This window comes from Meles meles, chromosome 18, assembly GCF_922984935.1.
Source record: "Meles meles chromosome 18, mMelMel3.1 paternal haplotype, whole genome shotgun sequence".
NCBI classification, from domain to species: Eukaryota; Metazoa; Chordata; class Mammalia; order Carnivora; family Mustelidae; genus Meles; species Meles meles.
The window spans coordinates 53,204,011-53,226,977 of NC_060083.1; the positions used below are offsets into that span (position 1 = coordinate 53,204,011).

General features: G+C 41.2%; 1 protein-coding gene across 5 annotated transcripts in view; it reads right to left on the minus strand.

Annotated features, from left to right (window-relative positions):
• The window catches only part of ABCA9 (ATP binding cassette subfamily A member 9), a 70,979-nt gene that overhangs the window by 7,684 nt on the left and 40,328 nt on the right, over positions 1-22,967 (minus strand). For 4 of the 5 annotated variants that reach the window (XM_045985943.1, XM_045985945.1, XM_045985946.1 and 1 more), the window contains 15 exons: positions 21,235-21,342; positions 18,720-18,893; positions 18,396-18,509; positions 16,164-16,283; positions 12,622-12,690; positions 12,079-12,170; positions 10,745-10,865; positions 10,048-10,165; positions 9,227-9,318; positions 6,767-6,927; positions 6,283-6,358; positions 6,117-6,211; positions 5,084-5,203; positions 4,740-4,880; positions 3,805-3,884 (listed from right to left, as the gene is read on the minus strand). In XM_045985943.1, the coding sequence (XP_045841899.1) occupies positions 3,805-3,884; positions 4,740-4,880; positions 5,084-5,203; positions 6,117-6,211; positions 6,283-6,358; positions 6,767-6,927; positions 9,227-9,318; positions 10,048-10,165; positions 10,745-10,865; positions 12,079-12,170; positions 12,622-12,690; positions 16,164-16,283; positions 18,396-18,509; positions 18,720-18,893; positions 21,235-21,342 (1,681 nt within the window). The other variant, XM_045985947.1, reaches the window with a different exon arrangement.

Consider the following 22,967-nt stretch of genomic DNA (forward strand, 5'->3'; position numbering starts at 1 on the left):
ATAGATATTTAAAATTGTTAGATCTTCTTGTTGGACAGACCCTTTGAGTAGGATATAGTGTCCTTCCTCATCTCTTATTATAGTCTTTGGCTTAAAATCTAATTGATCTGATATAAGGATTGCCACCCCAGCTTTCTTCTGATGCCCATTAGCATGGTAAATTGTTTTCCACCCCCTCACTTTAAATCTGGAGGTGTCTTCGCGTCTAAAATGAGTTTCTTGTAGGCAACATACTGATGGGTTTTGTTTTTTTATCCATTCTGATATCCTGTGTCTTTTGATTGGGGCATTTAGCCCATTAACATTCAGGGTAACTATTGAGAGATATGAATTTAGTGCCATTATTAGCCTGTAAGGTGACTGTTACTGTATATTGTCTCTGTACCTTTCTGATCTACTACTTTTAGGCTCTCTCTTTGCTTAGAGGACCCCTTTCAATATTTCCTGGAGACCTGGTTTGGTGTTTGCAAATTCTTTCAGTTTTTGTTTGTCCTGGAAGATTTTGATCTCTCCTTCTATTTTCAATGATAGCCTAGCTGGATAGAGTATTCTTGGCTGCATGTTTTTCTCGTTGAGTGCTCTGAATATATCATGCCAGCTCTTCCTGGCCTGCCAGGTCTCTGTGGATAAGTCTGCCTCCAATCTAATATTTTTACCATTGTATGTTACAGACTTCTTTTCTCGGGCTGCTTTCAGGATTTTCTCTTTGTCACTAAGACTTGTCAATTTTACTATTAGGTGACGGGGTGTGGACCTATTCTTGTTGACTTTGAGGGGGGTTCTCTGCATCTCCTGGATTTTGATGCTTGTTCCCTTTGCCATATTAGGGAAATTCTCTCCAATGATTCTCTCCAATAGACCTTCTGCTCCCCTCTCTGTCTCTTCTTCTTCTGGAATCCCAATTATTCTAATGTTGTTTCGTCTTATGGTGTCACTTATCTCTCGAATTCTCCCCTCATGGTCCAGTAGCTGTTTGTCCCTCTTTTGCTCGGCTTCCTTATTCTCTGTCATTTGGTCTTCTATATCACTAATTCTTTCTTCTGCCTCATTTATCCTAGCAGTGAGAGCCTCCATTTTTGATTGCACCTCATTAATAGCTTTTTTGATTTCAACTTGGTTAGATTTTAGTTCTTTAATTTCTCCAGAAAGGGCTTTAATATCTCCAGAGAGGGTTTCTCTAATATCTTCCATGCCTTTTTCGAGCCCAGCTAGAATGTTCAGAATCGTCATTCTGAACTCTTGATCTGACATAGTACCAATGTCTGTGTTGATTAGGTCCCTAGCCTTCGGTACTGTCTCTTGTTCTTTTGTTTGTGGTGATTTTTTCCGCCTTGTCATTTTGTCCAGATAAGAGGATATGAAGGAGCAAATAAACTACTAATAGGGTGGCAAAGACCCCGGAAAAATGCACTGTAACCAAATCAGAAGAGACCCCAAATTGTGGGGGGGAGAAAGGGGATAAAAAACAGGTTCTGAAAAAAAAAGGAAAAAAAAGAAAAAAAAAAAGAAAAGAAAAAAATTTAAAAAATAAAACAAATAAAAAAATATAAAAAAGAAAGAAAAAATATATATATTTAGATGAACTAGTCAAAAAATGTTAAAAAAGAAAAGGGTAAAAGTTTTAAAAAAATTTAGCAGAAGAAGAAAAAAGAAAAAAAGAAAAAAAAATTGAAAAAAGAAAAAAAAAATTGAAAAAAGAAAAAAAAATTGAAGTAGCCGCAAGACTAAAGAATCATGGGGAGAAAGCCATGAGTTCCGTGCTTTGCTTTCTCCTCCTCTGGAATTGCTCTGCTGTCTTAGGAATTGAATCTGCTTTCTCCTTGATAGATGAACTTCGTCCTGGCTGGATATTTTGTTGATCTTCTGGGGGAGGGGCCTGTTGTAGTGATTCTCAAGTGTCTTTGCCCGAGGCGGGATTGCACCGCCCTTACCGGCGGCCGGACTAAGTAATCGGCTCGGGTTCGCTTTTGGGAGCTTCTGTTCCCTGAACGCTTTCCGTAGAGTTCCGGAGGACGGGAATGAAAATGGCGGCCTCCTAGTCTCCGGCCCGGAGGAGCCGAGAGCCTGGGGCCCCACTCCTCAGTGCGCCCCCAGAGGACAGCACCCAATCACTCCCATATCCCCAGCCTCTAGCCGCGCTCCGAGCTCACCCAGCCCGCGACCAGTTCAAGGTAACCCCGAGCTGAGAGTTCAGTCCTCGGCTCTGTCTCTGCAGCCGGTTTTCCGTTCTAATACCTGCAAGCTCTCCGACACTCTGACACCCCCGATCCTTCTGTGACCTTGCGGGGCCTGGGGCCACGCTGGCCCCGCGTGGGCTTCACCCCGGTTTAGCCCCTGGAGCAATGTCCCTCAGTGGAACAGACTTTTAAAAGTCCTGATTTTGTGCTCCGTTCCTCCGCCGCTTGCCGGGAGCCGGCCCCTCCCCCCGCGGTCTATCTTCCCGTCGTTTTAGATTCACTTCTCCGCCAGTCCTACCTTTCAGAAAGTGGTTGATTTTCTGTTTCTAGAGTTGCTGTTCTTCTTCTCTTCGCTCTCCCGTTGGATTTGTAGGTGTTTGCAATGTTTAGATAAGCTATCGAGCTGATCTCCTGTTACCTGATGTAGTCTCAGGCTGCTACTTCTCCGCCATCTTGACTCCCTCCCCGGGGGTTCAGCTTTTTACCAGATTTCATACACTGGTGTGATAGGCAAAATCAGAGCTTTGTATACTGATACGTCAATGCAGTATACTGTTGGGGCCAATTCCACATTAAAACCTGTTAAACCCCCAGGGCCTGCCTGGGCCTACTTAGCCATCGTGACTCCATGTTGCCTCGGTGGCCATTTTGTGTTTAACAAATGCCTCAGCAGTTACTAGTACCGGTTCCGGGTAACTGTTGCTAAAACACATACCTAAAACAAGGCCATTTTATTGTTTAATAAACGTCTCAGCAGTTACTAGTATCGGTTCCGGGTAATCGTTACTAAAACACACAGGTAGGAGACATCCAATCAGCCAAAGCCACATACGTAGAGGTCTGCGGTTATGTCCTATAAAACTAACCTGTAAGACCAAAGGGGGGGTTGTTCTCTTCGGAGGCGGCCCTGGCCGGTCCTTCTGACTTCTAATGCTTGGCATAGAATAAAGCTTTACATAACTTTCACTTTGTCTCAGCCTCGTTCCTCTGGCCAGTCAGTCTAACTTCTAATACTTGGCATAGAATAAGGCTTTGCATAACTTTCACTTCAGTCTTGTTCCTTTGATAACAGACCCAACAATACAAAGATCATAATCCAAGAGTCTAGAGAAGAGTTATGGGTTAGCCCACCTCAACAGACATGGACCACCCAATCAACATTAAACACTATCAAAGAGTACATATAGACAAAAACAAATGACTTTTTTTTTTTTCTTAATGAATCTGTGGACACTCCAGCCCCAAATGCCAATGATCTCTTCCTTCTAGAGTCTCATTCAATTAGGTCCCAACTTCTCAACCTTGGCACTAAGGACATTCTGGTCTGATCCTTCTTTGCTGTGGGAGGGAGCAGACCTGTGTGCACTGTGGGATATTTAACATCACCCCTGGCCTTGACCTGCAAGATACCAGTCACACTCCCCAACTTCATCCCCACTTGTGACAACCAAAGATATCCACAGACATTACCAAATCACTCGTGCTTGAGAACCACGGATTAAAGTCTTAATAATTTATTTCTGGTGTAACAGCGCAATTTCATGCCCATGTACCTCTTACACTGGTTTTATGCAAGATTTGAATTTCTCAGTTTCCTGGAGTCCTATCTGCAAACCATCACTCTTACCTATCTCTAATTTGAAGAAAGCTTGAGATAAGGGGCATACATCCTTGACGGGCAACTTATAGACCATCAGGGAGGAGTACCTGCGAGGAAAGGAGAGGGAGACTGAGCCCCACATTTCAAGAAGACAACCATGGATGGGTGCATGTCTAAAAAGCAGAAACAATGTCACCAACAATTTGTTTCAATGTACGAGTCTACAGACCCATGGACACAGTGGTAGTGGGAATGTTCTTTAATCAACAAGAAGTTACTTTACTCAAGCAGAAGCGGGAGGGGACTCTCACAGTAAGGCTCCCTTTTACTCTCAAGAGAAATGGGAGACAGAGGAGATGAGCAGTACCCCAAGAAGGGAAGAGGCAGGATTACTTATCATCCTTCTTCCTTTGTGAGAAGAGAATAGCATTTAAGTACAAAGAACTAAGACCAGCTCCTGGTTCCACTGCTAGGATTTGGCATGATGGAAACGACCTCAAGGGCCATTACAGATAATAATAATAATAATGCTAAGAACCACCACTCACTGAGTTTTTACTGATGCCTGGCACCAGGTCTCAGCTTTAGACCAGAGGTCGCATTTAATGGGGATGGTTTTACTCTCTAGAAAGGCTCTGGATGACCTAGGTCCATGCACACATTAGGACCTGGCTCATGACAGAGCCCCCAGGAATGTGAATTCCCTTACAACAATCAGCTTCCCAATCAGTACTGGGCTCTCTTATTTCCCTTCTGCAGAAGGAAATTCCCTCAGAATTGGGCCTTTCTTTAATAATTAATCAATAAATAAAATCACAATTAATTAGAGGTAGTCTCTAATTAATGAATTAAATCACAATTAGCATAAAGTTAACAACAATAGCATGAACAAGTAAAGCTTTTATTTCTCTTTGTCATAATAAAAAAACAAAAAGATGAAACAAGCCAACACCTGTCCTTACCTTTCCTGCCGAGCAGCCTGGGGGAAAATTCTCAGAATTTCACAGTGGAGGGGCTCCACCTGGGCGCAGTTCTTCACCTTCATCTCGAGCAGATAATCTTTGCCAAATTTGCTTTTCAGGTGTTGTATGGAACCAATACACCTGGAGGTAGGAAGAGGATGAAGTCAAGGAAGAGAAGGAGAAGACAGATGGATTGTGGTCACCTCTGAGCCCCAGGAGGCCAGGGCCGTGCTGAGCAGGAGCAGCCAGTCACCCCAGCCCCTGCCAGTGATAACCCTGTGCAATGCAATGTCTTTGCTCAGGGCCCTCTGGGGGCCCAAGGGTGGGTTCAGATGGGCACCCACCTCAGCCTTCCAGACACCATGATGGCCACGCGGTCACACACAGCCTCAGCCTCTGCCATGTAGTGGGTGGTCAAGAGGGCGCCCCTCTCTGTGTTCCTAAAGGTGGCCCGGATCGCCTGCCTAAAAGGAGGTCAGGGGCAATGTTAGCTGCTGGGAATGCTCAAGATAAGATGAGAAGACTCTGAAACACCTTTCACAGGCACAGAGGAAACAACTAGTGAATTCGACTTAGACAAAGAAAGGATTTTTGGAGGGAGAGCAGTCATGTAAATACTATTGGGTATTGTATATATTGGGTAGAGTATATAATTCAGAACATGGCTGGGGCTGAAGGTAGAAGATGATATTAGGTAAGAGTTCATTTAGAAAAATGCTGAGTTCCAAGAATATGTTTGAGAGAGCAGTGGGGAGAAAGAAAATGAGGAACACTTATTTAGAAGCATGATAAAATTCACATAAGCCCTAAAGTACAAAACAGCAGATTTCTGTATAGTCCTAAGACTTTGAGATTTTTTTTCCTCATAAGAACTGTGTATCAGGTGATGCTGTAGAAAGTGAAACTGAGGGCACCTGGGTGGCTCAGTGGGCTCAGCCTCTGCCTTTGGCTCAGGTCGTGATCTCAGGGTCCTGGGATTGAGTCCTGCATCGGGCTCTCTGCTCAGCAGGGAGCCTGCCCCCTCACCCCCGCTGCCTGCCTCTCTGCCTACTTGCGATCTCTGTCTGTCAAATAAATAAAATCTTAAAAAAAAAAGAAATTGAAACTGAATAATAGATTGACATGGTTGAGTACAAAAATGGGCCATGCATATCCCAAAGATCTATCATGAAAACAAGATTCTTAAGAGGATTAAGGTGTTAGAATTATCTTTTTCTTCCTAATAAAAACTGACTGTGATAGGGCATCAGAGTTTTCTCTCCTAAATATTGCATTTCCTGATAATGGGTTGTCTTCTGCCTTATAAACCTCAGTTTTAAAGATTAGTTGTTATAGGGCTCATAAATTCCCTTGGGATGACTCATGATGTCCCCTCACCACATTTGCTGCTGCCCCTCGGGGTCCATGCTAGTGGAGGGCTCGTCCAGAAGCACCACCGATGGGTTTCCCAGGATGCTCAGCGCAAAGCAGAGCTGCAACGAGAGTGACAGTGAGTCTGGCACCGACCTGAGGTGCGCAGAGTAACGCTGAGCCCCCCTCTTACCTTCCTCTTTGTTCCCTCGGATAAAGCCTTCACGGGCTGCTTCAGCTGGTCCTGCAGCTTGAGTGCATCCGCCAACCTAGAGGAGACACAGTGGGTCCATCCACATTAACCCCACACTAAGGGGAATGTGTGTGGGGGTTGGGCAAATCGGAACAAACAGTAATTAGAGACGTTTTTAAAAAGAGTATCCTGAATGGTCATACAACTGAAACCACCTAGGATGCCTTAGGAGCTTTTTATAGTGATCAAGTTCATATTTTTCAATGACTAATATGGACTAATATTCCATATTAGGAATAATCAATAAAATCGTTCTCTCCAGGTTCAACGTGTGAAAATACAACACTCCACTGGCTTTTTGATAGCTAAGTCTTCTCCCACAGGTGTGGCGCCATCGGTTAGAATCTCTCTTCCTTAATTCTCTGTGAACATCATTCCTATCACATCCCCCCAGTAGAGGACCGGTGTGTCTCCGCCCATGTACCGTGTGATGGTGACTGTGGCGTCCCCTTTCTCCAACCCTTTGATGGCGGCGAAGACCTCCAGATGTTCCCTCACTGACAAGCTGGGCCACAGCACGTTCTCCTGAGGACAATATCCCAGGAAACCGAGGGAATCCCCCTCACTGCTCCCTTTCAAAATCACCTGCACAAAAAGTTTATTTTCACATTCAGTCCAAAATTGTATATGCATGTGTATGGGCACATGAGTGCAAAATTCAGTGCTGTCCTCCTCTTATGCACATGGTTGCCAAGAATGCAAATGTAAGTAAGTGATCACTTAGCTGTAGGAGAAAGATGGTAAAAAACAAAACAAAACAAAAAACCTCAATATAATAAAAGGAAACTATTCCACATTGCCATATTCCTCTGTAGAGTTTATTTCCAAGTCCGTTACCTTGGTTGGCTTCAGGGTGGCTTACTTGGTTTTCGTTGTTTGACTTCCTTCACTGATCCCAACGTTCAAAGTAGTAGACCCTACTACTTAAACGAGCTATAATTATAGGGTCTGTTGCACAAGTTTATCGTGAGCATTAAAAATGGCAAGGCTTCTAGGGGCGCCTGGGTGGCTCAGTGGGTTAAGGTCTCTGCCTTTGGCTCAGGTCATGATCCCAGGGTCCTGGGATCAGGCCCCGCATCAGGCTCCCTGCTTGATGGGGATCCTGCTTCCCCTTCTCTCTCTGCCTGGCTCTCTGTCTGTTTGTAATCTCTGTCTGTGAAATGAATAAATAAAATCTTTTTTAAAAAAATGGCAGCGCTTCTCAATCAGGGGCGATCTTCCTCCCAGAGGACATTTGGTAATGTCTGGAGATGTTTGTGGTCGGTACATTGGGTGCTGCTAGGATCACATGGCGAGTGGCCAGGTATGCCACATAGGACGGTCCTCCACACATGCAAAAAACGACTAGCCCAAAATATTACCAGCACCAAGCTTAAGAAATCTTGAACTCAGATAATAAATGAAAGGTCCTTGGCACTAGTCCGGCACATAGAAACCAATAAATACTAATAAATAGCATTTATTATTTTTATGAGCCGATCACGGTGCTTTACAATAATATAAATAAGTGATGTGTACCAGTGCTCACTGTGTGCTAGGATCTAAGCCATTTATGTGTTTTGGATTACGTGATCCTTAGAAAAAACCCTACATGACTCAGGTATCAGTTTTAGAAACTGATTTAGAGTTTAGAAATTTGCAGAAGGTCACACAAGGTAAACCTGGGGGTTAAAGCTGGACTCTGCCTTCAGAATCCAAGCCCTGGACCTCAACGCTGTGCTGTCGTTTCCAAATACAATGGAGAAAAGAACTAGTTAACGTGGGCTCACAGAGCTTTCACTCTAGAGAGAGAAATGGAAAATAAAAACAACCAGACACCTATGGGGATGAATTGTAGCCCCTGCTTAATGCTTTCAAGGCAATAAATGGGATAAAGAATAAAAAAGGCCAAGCCAATGTTGCCTTGAGTAGAGTCAGGAAAGTCCTTTCAGGGAGGTGAACTTCAAAGTGACAAGAAGGAGGTAACTAAGTGCAAAGCCGAAGGAGAAACACTGTAGCCAATGGAAAAATAAACCCACAGGTCCTACAGAAGGACAATGACTAAAGGCCAATGTCAGCAAGGAGTGAGCAGAGCCCAGTTCTCACGGGGTCTTTTTTTTTTTGGCCATGCTAAAGGTTTTGGATCAATTCTAACTGAAGGATGATAAGCAGGAGAGTGACATGGTATCAGCAGCATCTTTTATGGGCTGTTCTGTCTGCTATGTGAGGCAAGAGCAGAAATGGAAAGACAATTTGGAAACTTCTGTTGCAATCCACACCACTAGAAAACCTCTCTTCATGGCCTCTCCCTCTGCCCTCAACCTTCCGTCAAACGTCAGCAGCTAGTCCTCCTCAGTGTTGTGGTCCCTGCGGACGTCTGTCCTCATTTTATCCCACTTGGCCTAAGCGTACCACCAAGCGGCATTCCCATACCATTCTAGTTTTTGATTGGGAATTTAGACAATCCTTCTCCCCACCCCCCCACCAATCTATGATCTCCCTTTTCTGAATAAATCCCAGATCGTGGCAATTTAATTCAACAAATTCTCAGGATCCATAAGTCAAAAAATAAAAAGTAAACAAACAAACAAACAAAAAAAACAAAGATCCCTGACCTGAATAAAGCTAGTATTCAGCTTTACTTTTACCAAAACATTTCCTTTTGATGTCACTACTTTTCATCCAATGGAACATATGGTGTCGATAACACGGAGTGCTTTTCAGCACCTGACTAGTTTTGGAATTAAGGTGAGAAGTTTTTAATGAATACTCTTCATTCTATGCATAACTCAATGGATTCATAAGAAAGGATCATTTATGTATTTTTGAGACTATCATCAATGTTCACAGGTTAGAGCTTGTTCAAGGCAGCGTTAATGACCCTATTTCTGTGTGGTTTACTGACCTGTCCTGCGGTTGGATTTGTGTCTCCAGTTATCATCTTAATAGTTGTACTTTTGCCAGCTCCATTGTGTCCTAAGAGCCCTATAACTTCACCTGAAAGAAACAGGTATGCTTAGAATTATAACTTCAAATAATTACAATAAACATAGAGGCAAATACTCCTGGAGGGCTCGCTATGTGTCAGGCTCTGTTGAGGGCACGGATGTATTAATTCATCTGTTCTTCACACACACACACACACACACACACACACACACACACACACCCCTAGGTGTTGTTACCGGCTTCATTCTATAGGCAAAGAAACTGAGGGGTAAGGAGGACACATAACTTGCCCATCACCCAGCCACTAAGATGCCGAGCTGGAACGGAAAAAAATTTTGATCTCAAGTCTGTCGCATTTAACAGACACTTCCCCAAAATATGTTATTTAGAATAGAGACTGCACTCCTGTGCCCCAGTGAGTTCCTCTTGGGTGCCCTGGGTGCATTCCCTGTTGTGAAATTAACGATACTCCTTCAAAAGCTACAGCATCCTTCTTAGCAGAAAGACTGCATCCTTTTTTTTTTCTGGTAGTTGTTCTTTTTTTGTTTGTTTGCCTGTTTCAACAGAACAGACAGAAGTGTCTTCTCAGACCAAGAGAAAACATTGTTATCATAACTGAGGCTTTTAAGCAGGAGGGTTCTGCACGTGCCTGCGGGGGACAGGCTGCCTTTCATGATTACAAACAGATGGCCCCCATTCAGATACTATTATTCCCTCCCAAAGACCTCATCTCAGGATGTCAAGATAGCTTTAAACATTAAATCTAGTGTCTCCAACCTTTTTTAACACAGAAAGAGACATTTCTTATGGCAACTTTTTTCTTCCTCTTAGCGAAGCAGTTTTTCTTTTTGCCTGTATATTCCTTCCGCAGACAGCTAGCAATGATGACGGGTTTCTGTAGAGACAAGAAAATAAAAGTGGGGCTTTATTCTTACCTTCAAATGAGTGAGTGCACCACGTACCCTCCAACCACATTTTCCCCTGTACAGAATCATGACTTAGACAAGTTCTTTCCCCAGAAACTGCCATGTTTTAGTGAACTCTCCCGATGTATATTCCTGCAGGGAAATAATATTTGTATTGTATTGCGTGGTCTATGCTTGACCTTTCTCAGAAAACAGAAACAGAGACATCCACCAAACCAATAGGACTGTTCAGACACACACTCACACATGCACACATGCACACAAACACACATACATCTCAGATGGACTCTCTCATCTTGCAATAAGCTTTACACAGTCCATGAAACTCCTTAGGTTTTGTAATATGTAGCTTTTCTTACCCAAACTACAACCCTGAAAAAGGAACTAACAAGTCTGTGCCTGTGGGTATGGGTGTGTATTCCCTTGTTCCCCTATTTCTGGGGACATCGCATATTCAGTGAAGTCAAGGAATGAGCTCTGTGTGTAAGGACAGAAGAACCGCAAAGTGTTTTTCAAAATATTCAGATGGACGTTGCTCGTTGTTCTACCTCATCAAAGTCTGCAATGGTCCTAGCATTTGTGGTTCTCCTTCTTTCTATCTGAACATCTTCATCCTCTCCTTCGGGTTCTTCTGGGTTTGGAAAAATGCCACTGCTTCTTGGGGAAATTCTAAAATCAAAACAGTGTGAGAATAACTGGTCTCCAGTTGAAAAACTTGCAGCAAAAATAATAAGCTTGCTGTAGACTGCTCTCGATTATGTGAATAGATTCACTCCGAGAACAACATAACCCCCATTTTTCGGCTCTGCGCCATCTGCCTTGCAAGCAGCCTGGTTTCCATCAATGAGTCAAATGATGCTACTCTTGCTTTCCCCCTATTTTACTTTTCCTCGTCTGTTGTGACTTTTTAAAAATAAATAAATAAATAAAACAGGACACACTCTCTGGCAAAAGATTTTGGGGCACAGTTGCGTGAGAAAGGTATCTAGGAACCGTAATTTTGGCACAGGTATTTTGGAATTCTGAAGACTTTGAGAGAACTGTGGATTGAAACATTTGGAATTCGAGATGCATCCCAGAAAAATCCAGGACACGTAATCAACAGTAAGTGAGCACTGTCACTTCTTAGAGATATGTTTCAGAATCACTCCTTCCTGACTGCTACCCATCCAGTTCTTTCCTTCATCACCCCTACCACTGATTACTGCTCATGCTTATCTCCCTTCTTCATGCCATTGCAAATGGCTGATGTCTGCCGATCTCCTAAAGTATTGCTGTCACATTGTCACCCTCCTGCCCTCCTACCTACTTTACACTTGAACTGGGCTCATATTTTGGGAGTTAGGCAAGGTTTCCAAAACATATCTGTCTTGATTTCCCATTCTGTAGTTTGCAAAATCTTCCCTATGCTTCTCTATTCCAAAACCCTCCAAAATTTAGCTTTAATTTAATTTTTCATTCTCTTCCAGTACAAACCTTTAAGTTCTTTCCAGCTGTCTTCTCAAATCTACAGGAAGGTGGCATTTATATCAACTTCTGCTTTTTTCTACCTTCCTGGACTGGCTACACTTACCAATTGTTTATCTATATTTACCCATTATTTTAAAGATTTTATCTTTCGTATATAACTTTCTTTTAGTATGTCAGTGAAATGATGGTATTCCTTAATTTTTCAGTGTCTCATGTGTGTTAATGGGGTTTTCCCTCCCTAGATTGTAAGCTCATTAAAGTATCATGAATTAGAATAATTTTGTACACTACACAATTCCTAAAAAAACAATCCTATGCAGTAATTTTTACTTAATTAACATAGACATATTGAAATATTTTTAAACAGTTAATATTAAAATAAAACATGAAATCGTATTTGAATTTTCTCAACCTGAACACAGGATCTTTTCTCATTGATTTCTTTCTAAAGTTCACTTCCAGACACCGGAGAACAAAAACGAAAATACAAAAATGAAGGTACGGCTAAGGGGAGAAAGAAACAATCAGTGTTAGAAATCACCATAAAAGACAAGTTCAATACTAGAATTTATTTAAGGAGTTTGACTGGATGTACAAAGACAGATCTGATAACATTTTGACAAGTTTGAAAGACAATTTTTTTAATGTCCAGTGAAACTCAGAGCTAGCTCTTCAGAGAAGCCACACAGACAAGACAGTAGTAAGCTGGTACCAAAACTAATCACACCATTGAGATTTTGGGCTCTAAACTCCATGTCAAATGATTGTTATAAAAATAGCGGTCCAAATTTTAAAGTGTGTGTGTGTGTGTGTGTGTGTGTGTGTGTGTGTGTGTTGCTTCAGATGCCTAAAATACTGCATTTTCAAGTGCCAAAGTTAAACTTTTTAACTTAATGCTAAGCAAACAAATGTGTCCCCCTCTCGCAAGAACATCTAAATGAAAATGTATACTTACTATTAGTAGTGCCAGGAACACGATTTGATGTTCTGAAGCCCCTAAGTAATCCACAGAGTCAGGAGAAATCTGTAAAATGAGGAAAGGTAGGTTTCGATGAACCTTTATCTGTTCTCGAATCTCATCTCACATAAGATGCACTAATGTCCTGCAAAGAAGACATCCAGATGGCCAACAGACACATGAAAAAGTGCTCCACGTCACTCGGCATCAGGGAAATACAAATCAAAACCACAATGAGATATCACCTCACACCAGTCAGAATGGCTAAAATTAACAAGTCAGGAAATGACAGATGCTGGCGAGGATGTGGAGAAAGGGGAACCCTCCTCCACTGTTGGTGGGAATGCAAGCTGGTGCAACCACTCTGGAAAACAGCATGGAGGTTCCTCAAAAAGTTGAAAATAGAGCTACCCTATGACCCAGCAATTGCACTACTGGGTATTTACCCTAAAGATACAAATGCAGTGATCCGAAGGGGCACGTGTACCCGAATGTTTATAGCAGCAATGTCTACAATAGCCAAACTATGGAAAGAACCTAGATGTCCATCAACAGATGAATGGATAAAGAAGAGGTGGTAGGTATACACAATGGAATACCATGCAGCCATCAAAAGAAATGAAATCTTGCCATTTGCGATGACGTGGATGGAACTAGAGGGTATCACGCTTAGTGAAATAAGTCAATCGGAGAAAGACAACTATCATATGATCTCCCTGATATGAGGACATGGAGAAGCAACATTGGGGGTCAGGGAGATAGGAGAAGAATAAATGAAACAAGATGGGATTGGGAGGGAGACAAACCATAAATGACTCTTAATCTCACAAAACAAACCGGGGGTTGCTGGGGGGAGGTGGGGTTGGGAGAGGGGGAGGGGGTTATGGACATTGGGGAGGATATGTGCTATGGTGAGTGCTGTGAAGTGTGTAAACCTGGCGATTCACAGACCTGTACCCCTGGGGATAAAAATACATTATATGTTTATTAAAAAAAAAATTGGAAGGGGAGGTGAACCATAAGAGACTATGGACTCTGAAAAACAACCTGAGGGTTTTGAAGGGTCAGGGTGGGAGGTTGGGGGAACAGGTGGTGGGTAATAGGGAGGGCACGTTTTGCATGGAGCACTGGGTGTTGTGCAAAAACAATGAATACTGTTACGCTGAAAAAAAAATTAAAACAAAACAAAACAAAAAAAGATGCACTAATGTCCTTTAAATGACCTTGCCAGTGTTCTCTCTCTTGCATCAGGTAAAAATCTACTTCCAACCTCACTGTGTGTGCTGGCAGGATCCACTGAAGCCATAGGCAAGATTTATCTTAAGACAAACCCTTTCCTCTAACTTTTACCTGCCTTTCTCCCTAAACCTGTGCTCCTTCCCTAAGAACCATTACATAGCTCATCCTTTGCTCCACCCACTCTTAAGAATAACCATGACAATCACTCATGTTACAGACAAAGCTCTTCACCTACAATTCTGCACGGTTTTCATTAGATTTACAACACATGCGTAATACACATAATATCCATGCATAATACATAAGTGCATGATTCTCATCAGATTCACAAAACATTTTGAAACATCCCCCCATTCCTTAGTCAATAAAGACTAAAGAGCCAATTTTGCTTCTTGGACTTCATTTCCCAGGACTTTTTTCTGAGCAATGGTGAGCTGACTTAGTAAATCTCTATCATAACTGTCCATCTCTCTCATAGCCATCTAGAAAAGATGATTGTGTTCTTCTCCTTGAATGGTTTGCCAGGACCCTGACATTATTTCAAATGATCTTATCCTCCTACGTGACTTGGTCACTTGCTTCCGAACACTGTACTACACCCAAAATCAACTTAAAGTCCCCTGATCTTTGCCCTGTCTACCATATTTTATTTTTTTAGCTTTGTCACTCGACTCTCCTTATTCCATAATTTGGAGTTGGTGACCCTCCAACCCACCAACCCCATCACTGTCTCACTGTCCATAAATGCCCTCATTTCCTTAACTTCATCATTCTGCTTAGAATCCATGGTCTGTTGCTACAATCCCTCCTTATAAGGATCCACCGCTTTGTTATCCTTTTCTTTGTCAGACTCCCTTGGCAAAGCACTAACCCTGATTGAATGTAACTCCACCTGCCCTGAACGGTATCTGGGAAGGAGACTATGACAAGAAAAACAATCAGCTTTGCTGACTGCACTTGGAAAGTAGGGTAAGGGATCTTTTAGCACTGCCTGTCAATTCTTCTGACCTACTTTCTGAAATAATTGTTCACATCCTTTCCTCTATCCTCAATATCCCAACACTCTGTTCACCTCACTCTAAGTTAAAAACGTCATCTCTTTCCATAAGAAAGTAGGATCACTCAGAAGAGAATCATGCATCTTACTATCATCCAAGCCACTAAACTATTTGCCTCTAGCTATGGTCTTGATAAAGAGATAGAATGTTCCTGCTATGATGGAAAACAACCTCTCTGCTTGGGTGCTATAGGATATTATTTTTCCTCAGCTATTCAAGGAGTCAGACTTCTTAGGTAGTTCATGTCTCTCTTTTCATCAGAAATGTCTCTCTTATACGCATGTTATCTCCCTTCTTAAACAGAAATGTATTCTCCTCATTCATCTACTTTTCCATCTCTGTTATTCTTTTCAGCAAAACTAGAAATAGGTGTCTCTACCCCTGCATTACCTTCTCATCTCACAGTATCTACTAAGCTCACTCTAGTTAGGTTTGGTGTTCACCTTTCCCTTGAATTCTATCTGGTTAATATCACCAACAACTTCCATGTGGCCTCCATCCAGTGGTCTCTTCTCAGTCATTAACTTTCTAGACCTCTTGTTTGATGGTTGAATCACTCTCTCCTGCCTAAAATAGTCTTTATTGCCACCTGGAACATATCTGCCCATACAGATGCTTTAAGTGTTTAAGGAGAGTTTCTGAGAAGACATTCTGGTGCTGGTGCACAACCATCCCCCACTTTTTCTCCTACCTCATGGTCTCCTCCTCAACCTGACTTGCTGACTCTTTTTACCAATCTTTAAAGTTTGGAGTCAAGGCCACTTTTTATTCTAACTATACTTGTTCTGTAGGTTATATTATCTAGTGCCATGGCTTTAGATATCGTTTATATGCTGATGCGTGTTGAGCAACCACAAGCAGGATTTCAGATTCATACATCCTGCTGGCTACTTGGCATTTCCTATTGTATGCCCTTTAGGAAACTTAAAACCAGTATGTCCAAAATTAACAGAAAAAGCACAGCTCATTAGCCTCCCAGTAGGGTCATTTGCTCCCAGGAGAGAGGGTTATCATGAGAACTATTAAATTCCACCACTGCAAAGCTGCCTTTGACCTTCATGAACTAAGGCAGAGCTTCTTATTAAATAACGGGACTGTTGCCTTTGGTAAAAGAACGATCTTTCCAAAGACAGAGACTTCAAATTTTGTAGATAAGGACTCCGCCAGCATTTTTGCAGTATTCTAGGCTATCTTCAGTGCCCACACACTTCATGACCTAAGGACAGGCATGAAATTACTCACCTCAGAGAAAATGAACAGAGAACCAATCAGTGAGAAAGGTGGTATTAATATAGTGCAGAGAAATAACCCTAGAAATCCATATTCATTTATATCTGTAGCAACTATTGAGAAGATGGTGATCTAAAAGAAAAAAAACAAGTGCAGTTTAATTTCACTAACGTGTAAAAAATCTGAATTTTACGATGTTTTCCAAGAGGGCGGAAATTCGTCTTGTAAAATCTTATTTTCATCTTTCCCCTCACAAGGCAGTATTACCACCATTTTTTTTGCTTTGCAACACAAGATTGTGTCAGAATTCTATATTTGATTGACTATGACATTTTTAAGACACAACAGGGCTCTCAAATTCAAGGTGCTTGCAAATCATTTGGAGTTCTTGCTGAAATTCAGATTGTGACAAGAGGGATCTTTATCACACATTGCCCAGTCTTTTCTTTTGTTTCATTTCACAGGAGATCATAGACACGTGTTTGGATTTAAACACACCAGTATTCATTTTCACAGCTGCATAGTATTTCTTTGAATGGATGTGCAAGAATTCAACAATTTTGCCTTCAGAAAACATGTTGTTCCAATTTCTCTGCTCCTATAAATAATGGTCTACCTAAATCCTTATCTATTGGCACTCTTTATCTTTATTTTTTAAAGATTCATTTATTTTGTTTTAGAGAGAAAGACAGAGTGTGAGCACAAGTGGGAGGGGCAGAGGGAAAGGGAGAGAGAATCCTCAAGTAGACTCCATGCTGAGCATAGAGCTGGACATGGGGCTCGATCTCATAACCCTGAGGTCATGACCTGAGCTGAAACCGAGAGTCTGGTGCCTCACTGACTGTGCCCACCCAGTTGCTCCAACACTCCTGGTCTTTTAGGAAAGATTCTGAGAAGTGTAAATGTGGGTTAAAATTTATGTGGATTCACATATTCAACAATTGCTAACATTATTTTTCATGATTTTTGAAAAAGATGGTGACAGTCTATGCTCTCACAAACAGGGGTGGGTGTGTATGTTAGACCTCCTCATGCACACCGGGTGCTTTAATTAATTACTGTAGGTGTCCTTGTTTTATTGCTGATATTACGTGAATAGCTACATAAGTTTACTGTGTCCTATAATATTTGTCATTGGTTTTTCGTAATTTGTCCTTCCTGTGCTTATACTTTTTACTGGACATTTTTAAAGGAATGGTATGGTGTTTTCTTAACTGATACAGTTTTCTTCTGTTAGTTTGATAGCTCCTAATAGTGGATCATCATTGTAATCTGAAATAAATCATACTGGACTAGTTGTCATCTTCTTTTAATTTACTTCTGCTTTGTTATCATTTTATTTAGAGAACTGTCTTTGATTTTCCAAATTAATTTATCAACGATTTTCTTTTTTACTCTCTCTTTCTTAGAATTAGTACTAAAGTTATGTTCACTTTATAGAAGGAAATATTACACTTTGTGAATTATATATATCTTAAATATATATATTTATATATTATATATAAATATATATTTTTATATATATTTATGATTCCCAAAGTTATTCAACTTTATGTATGTTTAACAGAGTTCAGCATTTCCTAACAGTGGTTTTATCTATTCACCTGTCAGTGGACAATTAGGTTGTTTCCCATAAACATGGGGTGCACACATCTCTAAGAGATAATGATTTCATTTCCTTCAGATAGATACCCAGAGGTACAATTGTTGGATCATAGAGTAATTCTATTTTTTTTTTAATTTTTGAGGAACCTCCATACGGTTTTGCATAGTGGTTGCACCACTTTACAATCCCAGTAACAGTGTAAAGTATTCCCTCTTCTCCACATCCTTGTGAGCATTTCTTATCTTTTGTGTTTTTCTTGATAGCCTAACAGGTGTGAGGTGAGATCTCATTGGGGTTTTGATCTGCATTTCCCTGATGGTGAGTCATATTGAGCTTGTTTTCACATACCTGTTACTATTGCTATTATTATTATTATTATTATTATTATTATTTTGCTATTGAGTTATACAAGTTCCTTACATATTTGGGATATTAACCCCTTACCAGATGCATGATTTATAAATATTTTCCCCATTCCATAGGCTGCCCTGTCATTTTATTGATTGCTTTGTTTGCCCTGCAGATGCTTTTCAGTTTGACACTGTTCCTCTTGTGGATTGTACCTTTAAAATACATATTCTTAAAATTATTTAAAAATGATTTAAAAATCAAATAATATGTACTGTGTGCATACTTACAATTAAGAAGAAAAATGACCAAATACCACTATTTTTTCTCCTATTGCGAAAAATGAATGAAATCACGTATGTCAAGAAAACCAGGGATGAGACATATCCAATACTACACAAGATCTGAAAATAGAAATATTAAGGTTGGATAAGGTAAATCCTTATCCAAGGATTTACCTTATCCAACCTAGGAAAGCATTCATACCAAAACCTCAACTTTCCAAACTATGCTATAGCAAAGGTAATCTGAAATTCTTTAGTTTAAAATTAATAATGTCATTGCATTCATGAAATACAGTCTAATAAAACTATCTCATAATTTTTGCCACTTACCTGAACTAACAGGTTTTGAATTATATATATAATCTCATCTGGGCTAAAAATGTAATCCATTATTTGCATCAGAAGGAGGATCAAGAAGTAGAGGGGAATATCCACCAGCGCCTGGCCAAACCAGTAAGCAGAAGGGTAGAGGCCTGAAATCTGTAGCTGGGAGTAAGCTTTTCTCTGGGAAAGAAAAGGAAGAATCATCAAAAGTGCTGAGTAGTTGAGGCTTGAGAAACTGCAAATATGCGGTCACATAATCATTCATTTTTGTGTGTGTGTCCCTTTCATATATTATACTGATAGAGTAAATGACACCATTACCGGCCACACTCCTTCTTTCGGAGGGATTGATGGTGCTCATTGTCCAAAGGAGAAATGCACCAACAAAACCAGCCCACATTCCGTCACGGAATGACTGGACATTGCCTCATTAAAATGCCTGTTCTTTTCTTTGCAAAGCTACTCTTCCTTTGGACACTAATGGGGACTTGTAAATTGTACAAAGATTCCAGAGGTGTAGGTCTACAAATTTCCTGTAAGATTCTTTAAATTTATGCTGGGTATAAACAGTCCTTTTATAATTGGCATTTTATTTTAGGTCTAAGAAGTGATCTTCTAACAAGTCAATTTTATTACTCTCTTTTTAGGTTGGCATAGAAGATGTCTGTTAAAACTAGTAAGATAAAAATAGGACACTTACTGTCTTGAAGTAAAGCACATTTTTCATTATTACGTATGAAAACTAGTAAGTAGATTTTGATATTGTGACCCACTCTAAGTTATATTGTTGCAGTGATTGTCTTAACACAAGGATTAAAATACTACTTGAACTTTAACAGAAGCATGAAAGCAACGAAAATATTAAATATAAAATTGAATTTATAGAAAGACATTCTTTAGGAAAAAAGTTAGAATGGAGATAAATATTCTAGAAAGGGGAGTGTACCTGGAAAAAAGGAAAGAGAATGATAGCTAGGATGCATTAGAGAGATGGACTTTTTCTGTTCATTAATATGTTCGATATATGGGGGCACGTGGGTGGCTCAGTGGGTTAAGTCTCTGCCTTCAGGTCAGGTCATGATCCCAGGGTCCTGGGATCGAGCCCCGCATCAGGCTCTCTGCTCCGCGGGGAGCCTGCTTCCTCCTCTCTCTCTGCCTGTCTCTCTGCCTACTTGTGATCTGTCCGTCAAATAAAAAAAAATTTTTTTTTAAATATGTTCAATATATGTTTACTGAGGGCACCATGTGCTTTGTATTGGTCATGGGGCTCTGATGGAGGTGAAGTTGCCGGGGTCAAAAGAGATAAAGGTGATATGCAGATAGGTGTAGTAGTGATAGCTACATAATTAAAATTGTGGAAACTAAAATTTAAGAAGTAAAAGTAAAAGTGTTAAGGTAAGGGTCATAGGAGAGGTGAATTGTAATTAGGGGATCTGTCAGGGAAGGTTCACTTGTGAAGGGCCTGAGTGAGGGTCTGAGTGGTGAGTAGGAGTTGCACAGGTGACAGGTAGGGACACAGCAGGCAGAGAGCACAGGAGAGAAGACCCGTAGTGGGTACAGTTGGCCCTCTCAAGAAACTGGGAAGAATCCAGTTGTTGGGCACAGTTATCGAGATGATAGTGGCATCATATCAAAGTGGAGAGAGACATCTGGGTCCAGTTCATGCACTGATTCTCAGGCTACAGCAAGGATTTCATCCTTGCTGCTTGGTTTGCCAAGAAACCAATGGAGGGACTTAGGTGAGTCATCAACGTGGTCAGATGTGTGTATTTAAGTACTTGTTCTGCTCCACTGGGTGGAGAATGGGTAAGGAGAAGACTAATGAGGAGCCATAGTGAGCATGTAGGGAGACTGATGTGCTCATCCAGGAGAGAGATGATAGTGGCTCTGACCAGGGTGTTGTAAGAGAGATGGAGGAACGTGGGAAGATTTTAGGTAGATTTCAGAAGCAAATTCCATGACTTCACCGTTAGCGGGCCATGGAGGCTAAGGAGAAAGAGGTATTAATATGGAATTTCCAATTACATTGGGATTTTAGATAAATATCTTTTAAAAAAAACTTAGTACAAATATGTTCTAACTTAGTGAAACTAAAATGCGTCTCGAAAGGGGCAATCTTTTTCAACAATAAGCCAAAATTCTGGGATGAACTGGTTAGGACTGTTTCACTGAGTAACTTCACCACCACCTTGAAGCAAAAATCATCGCCGAGAGAGGCATTGTGATAATGTCAGAGGGTCATGGCTACCAAGGAAAATCTTAGCGATAAACCAGATGAAAGCTGCCATTCCCTGTTAGCTGATGATACCTCCTCTGCTGTCCTTCCCGAGGTCTCACCGCTGTTTAAGAAGAATAGCATTTTCTTCATTTTTTCCAACCTTTTACTAAAATGCAGGATGATGCATTGTTTCAAGCACGTAAATTTGGAGTGTCCCCCCCCCCCATATAAATGTACAGTCATAGAGCGGAAAAGGGGTCTCTGAATAATAAGAACACCATGGACTTTGTTAAATCTCCTTACTTTATAGTCGCCGATGCTGCTCATTGCAATGTACGGAGTGAAACAGGCTGCCACGGGGATCCAGAAGAAGGAGTTACTCAGATATCCATGCTCATAAGACATGTGCTCCTGAAATCATGCAGAACATGTGAGCTGCTGGCAACTGCACAACAGCTCATTTGTGCTTAATCTTAACCAATCATTCAAATAGGTGAATTGGTGCTATGAAGAATGTGGGACAACCCCCACGTCACCCCAAATCTCTGTAGCTTCCCAACACTATGCAAGAGGCACTAAACAGTTCTTTCTGAAAAGGCATGGAGGTTAAGGCAGGGGCGGAAGTTGTTAACTGCCTGCATGATGGCCATATCAAGCAATGCACAAGGGAAAGGGGAGAGCTTGACAATGAGGACATCTCCATAGCAATCAAAGAGAAATTCTGCTCAGCACCATCAAGTTCATCTTCATCTACACAAGGGACTGAGGTCAAAGCTAAACACTACCCAAGACAATCACACAGGTCACCTAGGCTGTGGTGGCCACGTACATAGAAGCTACAGGGAGCAGATACAACTAGAGAAAGGATGTCTCCAGAGCACCATTTCTTCCTGTCTTAATCTCTCCATCTTTCCTCTCTGCTTCCAGCCCCAACAGTGGAGAAAAAAAGGGGTGGGGAGTCCAGAGCAAGGTCACTCTCTCCTTTTCACTCCAAGATGTTAGACTAGAAAAGAGGGAAAAGAGCAAAGCCCACCACTGCCCACCCCCCCCAGTCCATCCCACCATTAGGCCACAAATTGACCCTGTGGTGTTTGAATTGGATAGGAAATTGAAGTTTTGGACAGCACTGGAATAATTCTTAATAACAAAGAGTGACCAGGGAGCTGTAGAGGATGCCCACGGTGTCATTTCAAGATGGTGAAGGGAGATTCAAGATGGCGCCATGATGGAGATGCACGCCCTCCCCACACTGAGGAGATTCTGACTCTGGATATGAGCAGGCCTGGCAAACTACATTTTAAATAAGAACTGCTTCTAGTTCAATTTCAGCCTGTCTACTGATCTAATTAAAGCTGAACCTTCTTTAATGGAAACCCAGTGCACTCCCAAGAAAAATAACACAAACAGCAATCGTGATAAGGAGAGCAATTTATCGAGTGCCTGTGGTTTCCTATGCTTATGTGCCTTCCTGCTCATCTTTAACTCGGTCAATGGCACCTTGTGCTCACATTGCCTTATTTATGTCTTAAGAAAACTTTGTGATGACGTTTTTAATCTGTATTTTTTTTCTTGCAGATTGCTGAACCAAGGGCTATAGAAGGTCAAGTTGTTGAGACAGCCACTTGTCTGGCCTTTAAGACTCTGACTGCTTCAGCGAGGTCCCATTACTCACTGCGACAGGTGGTGACAGATGTAAGAAGCGGTCATTTTTTTTCCCCAACTATTTGTCTTTTCTACCATTCCACTGACCCCAAGTCATCCAATTCAGGTTATAATGTTACATAATCATCTCTAGATAATGTGTCTATGTATATGTGTGTGTGTGTGTATAAACCTGCAAATACAAACAACATGTGTATAAAACACACACTTACTCAAGAACAAGTCACAAAAATTAACATGATGTTATTTCTGCATTTCAAGTGTCTTCTTGAAAACTTAAAGTTCAGGATAAGTGAGATAATATCATATTGACTTCAGGTGCACCTGGGTGGTACAGTCAGTTAAGCATCTGACTCTTGAATTGGCTCAGGTCA